This window comes from Lactuca serriola, chromosome 5 (genome assembly GCF_051521515.1).
Source record: "Lactuca serriola cultivar US96UC23 chromosome 5, Lser_US96UC23_V15, whole genome shotgun sequence".
Taxonomy (NCBI): Eukaryota; Viridiplantae; Streptophyta; class Magnoliopsida; order Asterales; family Asteraceae; genus Lactuca; species Lactuca serriola.
The window spans coordinates 253,058,839-253,062,418 of NC_136412.1; the positions used below are offsets into that span (position 1 = coordinate 253,058,839).

The 3,580-nt window shown below is 35.3% G+C and overlaps 1 protein-coding gene across 1 annotated transcript; it reads left to right on the forward strand.

Moving 5' to 3' along the window:
- Nucleotides 1-2,389: 2,389 nt before the first annotated feature.
- Nucleotides 2,390-3,305, forward strand: LOC145054025 (alpha-L-fucosidase 2-like). The gene is made up of 2 exons (XM_079002159.1): nt 2,390-2,815; nt 2,934-3,305. Exons 1-2 carry the CDS (start codon nt 2,700-2,702, stop codon nt 3,256-3,258), a joined length of 441 nt encoding a protein of 146 aa, XP_078858285.1. The 5' UTR covers nt 2,390-2,699; the 3' UTR covers nt 3,259-3,305.
- The last annotated feature ends 275 nt before the right edge of the window (nt 3,306-3,580 follow it).

Genomic DNA, 3,580 nt, shown 5'->3' on the forward strand with positions numbered 1-3,580 from the left:
AGGAAGTCCAGGTAACTACACAAATCCAGATGCCCCAAAAGCCCTATCCGAGGTCCGAAAACTTTTGGACGACGGAAACTATGCCGAAGCTACTACTGCTGCCGTCAAATTATCCGGCGAACCCTCCGCCGTATGCTTCTTCATTTACTTTTTTTAATTGATGCATAAACTTTCCTTCCTTTTATAACTTGAATGTAAATACAATCTAATCTCTCTTCTCTTTCTCTCTCAGGCGTACCAGCTTGTGGGCGATATCAATCTCGAATTCGACAACACTGCTGCTGCCTACGACGCGACAACGTATCAACGAGAGCTTGACCTAAACACCGCTACAGTAAAAGTAGGGTACTCCATTGGAGAAGTTGAATTCACGAGGGAATATTTCGCCTCATTCCCTGATCAACTCATCGTCTCCAAATTTTCTGCAAACAAATCAGGTTCTTTGTCTTTCACTGTATCTCTTAATAGCCAGCTACCTCATCGTTCATCTGTGAATGCTCAAAATCAGATCGTTATGGAAAGAGCCGAAAATGACGATAACTCTGAGTCAATTAAGTTTTCTGCTATCCTTGATTTGCGAATTAGCGATGGAATCGGCACCATAACTGTTACAGAAGACAACAAAATTAAGGTCGTAGGATGTGATTGGGGTGTCATACTTTTAGCTGCATCGTCTTCATTTGAAAGCCCTTTCGCTAAGCCTTCTGATTCAACGAAAAACCCTACATCTGAGGCTTTGAATACTTTAAATTCGGTCAAGGATTTTTCATATGAACAACTTTACACTCGTCACTTGGATGATTATCAGAAACTTTTTCATCGTGTCTCGATTGATCTTTCGAAAACCGATTCAGAAGATGTGACAGAGAACATGGTGGCAACATCAGAGAGGGTGAAATCTTTCAAAACAGATGAAGATCCTTCGTTGATCGAGCTGCTATTCCAATACGGTCGTTATCTTCTTATTTCATGTTCAAGACCTGGAACTCAGCCTGCAAACCTTCAGGGTATATGGAATGATAAAGTCACACCACCATGGGAGTAAGCTATTCCATTCCGAATCCGACCTTTTTGTTTACAAAATGGAAATTAAAACCATTTTTATTGTCTTATATATATTTTCAGTGGTGCACCTCACTTGAACATCAATCTTCAAATGAATTACTGGCCTTCACTTTCCTGCAACCTCCATGAATGCCAAGAGCCTTTGTTCGATTACATTGAATCACTTTCTGTAAACGGAACCAAAACCGCAACAGTAAGACGACTTTGAACTTTCTATATTCTTGCGCCAAAATAGTAAATGACTATTTTACCCCTATCTTAAAGGTAAACTACGAGACAAATGGGTAGGTTGCACACCAGGTATCGGATATATGCTGTGTGGGCTTTATGGCCCATGGGTGGAGCATGGCTTTGTACCCATTTATGGGAACATTATACTTATACAATGAAGGTTTTTTTTTTTTTTTTGTTTTTTTTGTTTTTTTTTTTGTTGTTGTTGTTTTTGTTATCTTCACATATATATATATATATATATATATATATATATATATATATATATATATATTTGGTTGAAAAATAAAAGGATTTTTTAGCAACAAAAGCATACCCGTTGCTAGAAGGATGTGTTTCTTTTCTTTTGGACTGGTTGATTGAAGGGAAAGAAGAAATTCTTCAAACTAACCCATCAACTTCACCCGAACATATGTTCACTACACCTGATCGTAAACCAGCTGGTGTCAGCCATTCAACCACCATGGACGTGTCGATCATTCAAGAAGTCTTTTCTGCAATTGTATTTGCTGCTAAGGTATAACACATAACACAGTACAACTTGTTATGTCTTGTCATGAATTGTTGACATGAATTGCTCTGTGTGACAAATGAATGGTTGGAAACAAACAAGTTTTGGGAAAAGGTGAAGATGATTTGATCAAGAAAGTTGTTGAAGCTCAAGGGAGACTTGAGCCAACAAAAATTGGTAAAGATGGTTCAATTATGGAATGCACGGAGGATTTTGAAGATCCAGATGTGCATCACCGCCATATTTCACACCTATTTGGGCTGTTTCCCGGGCATACAATAACGGTTGAGAAAACACCGGATCTATGTACAGCTGCTGATGTCATTCATAATAAAAGAGGTGCTACTATATCGCATTTTATGATAAAGTAACCAAAAAAAAAGGAAGGTCATATCATAATATCAATAATAAAATGACCATCTTTTCAACAATCGTTACAAAATACGAACTTATTTAGCAGGAAAAAAGGTTTTTTTAGTAATATTTATTGCAAATTGACATAAATTTTTGCAAAGATATAATTTTAGTTCTTCAAATTAAAAAATTAAAAAATTAAAAAATTAAAAATAAAAATAAAAAACTCGTGAAATTGACTAACTTAGGAAAACTTGATAAGGTATTTGGTTTCTCCTAGAAAGATTGTGGGTTTAAGTCTTTTTAATTGAAAAAGAAACAATGTTTAAAGAAACTACATGTATGATTGAAAATATAATCATGTTATGTTTGTAAAAATTGAAAATATAATCTTATAGTATTATAAATTGATAAATATCAAACATTATTTACGTGATTCAACATTTTTACTTAAAAATGAGAGGAGGGTCCTGGGTGGTCAACTACATGGAAAGCGGCTTCGTGGGCCCGACTTCACAACAGTGACCATGCGTACTGAATGGTCAAACATTTGTTTGACTTGGTTGACCCTGAAAACGAAGCCAACTATGAAGGTGGACTTTATAGTAATTTATTCACCGCATATCCGCCTTTCCAAATCGATGGCAACTTCGGGTAATTACAGATTACCATATTTTACATATGTTTGCCGAATAATCTATAATTAATAAACTATTGAATGGATAAATGATGTATGTCTGGAGATAATGAAATTGTACTTGTTGATGTACAGTTTCAGTGCAGCTATAGCAGAGATGGTGATCCAAAGCACCGTGAATGATATTTACTTGCTTCCGGCACTTCCTAAAGATAAATGGGGGAGTGGATCGGTGAAAGGTCTAAAGGCACGTGGGAATGTAACTGTGAGTGTTTCATGGAATGATGGAGGTCTGAATGGGTTCAAACTTTGGTCCCCAAATGACAACAATTTAAAGGCGATGGAAAGTGAAAGTGTCACAAGAACTATACATTACAATGAAATGAGTGTCATGGCGAAAATGTTGAAAGGAAAAGTATATACTTTTGATAAGGAACTACAATTCATAAAGGCAGATTGAATTCTTTGTTAAATTCATCAAGTATTTTCTATAAATAAATAGTATATTTGTTCAATTTGACAAGTATTCAATAATGTGTATTTGTGTTTATATGTTATATGGTTGATGGCTTTTAAAAGTTTTATAAATCATATTGCACATGTATTTGGATGGTTAACACATACATGAGAATGGCTATAAGTCTCACATATTTGAGTAAATGCTATTATGCTTCTTAAACAATGGAAATGGGATAAGGTGCACGACATTGTCTTAGACTTTTAGTTACTTATGTTTTTAATACATGTGTCTTTTAACAAATGTTTATGTGTTCATTTTATGA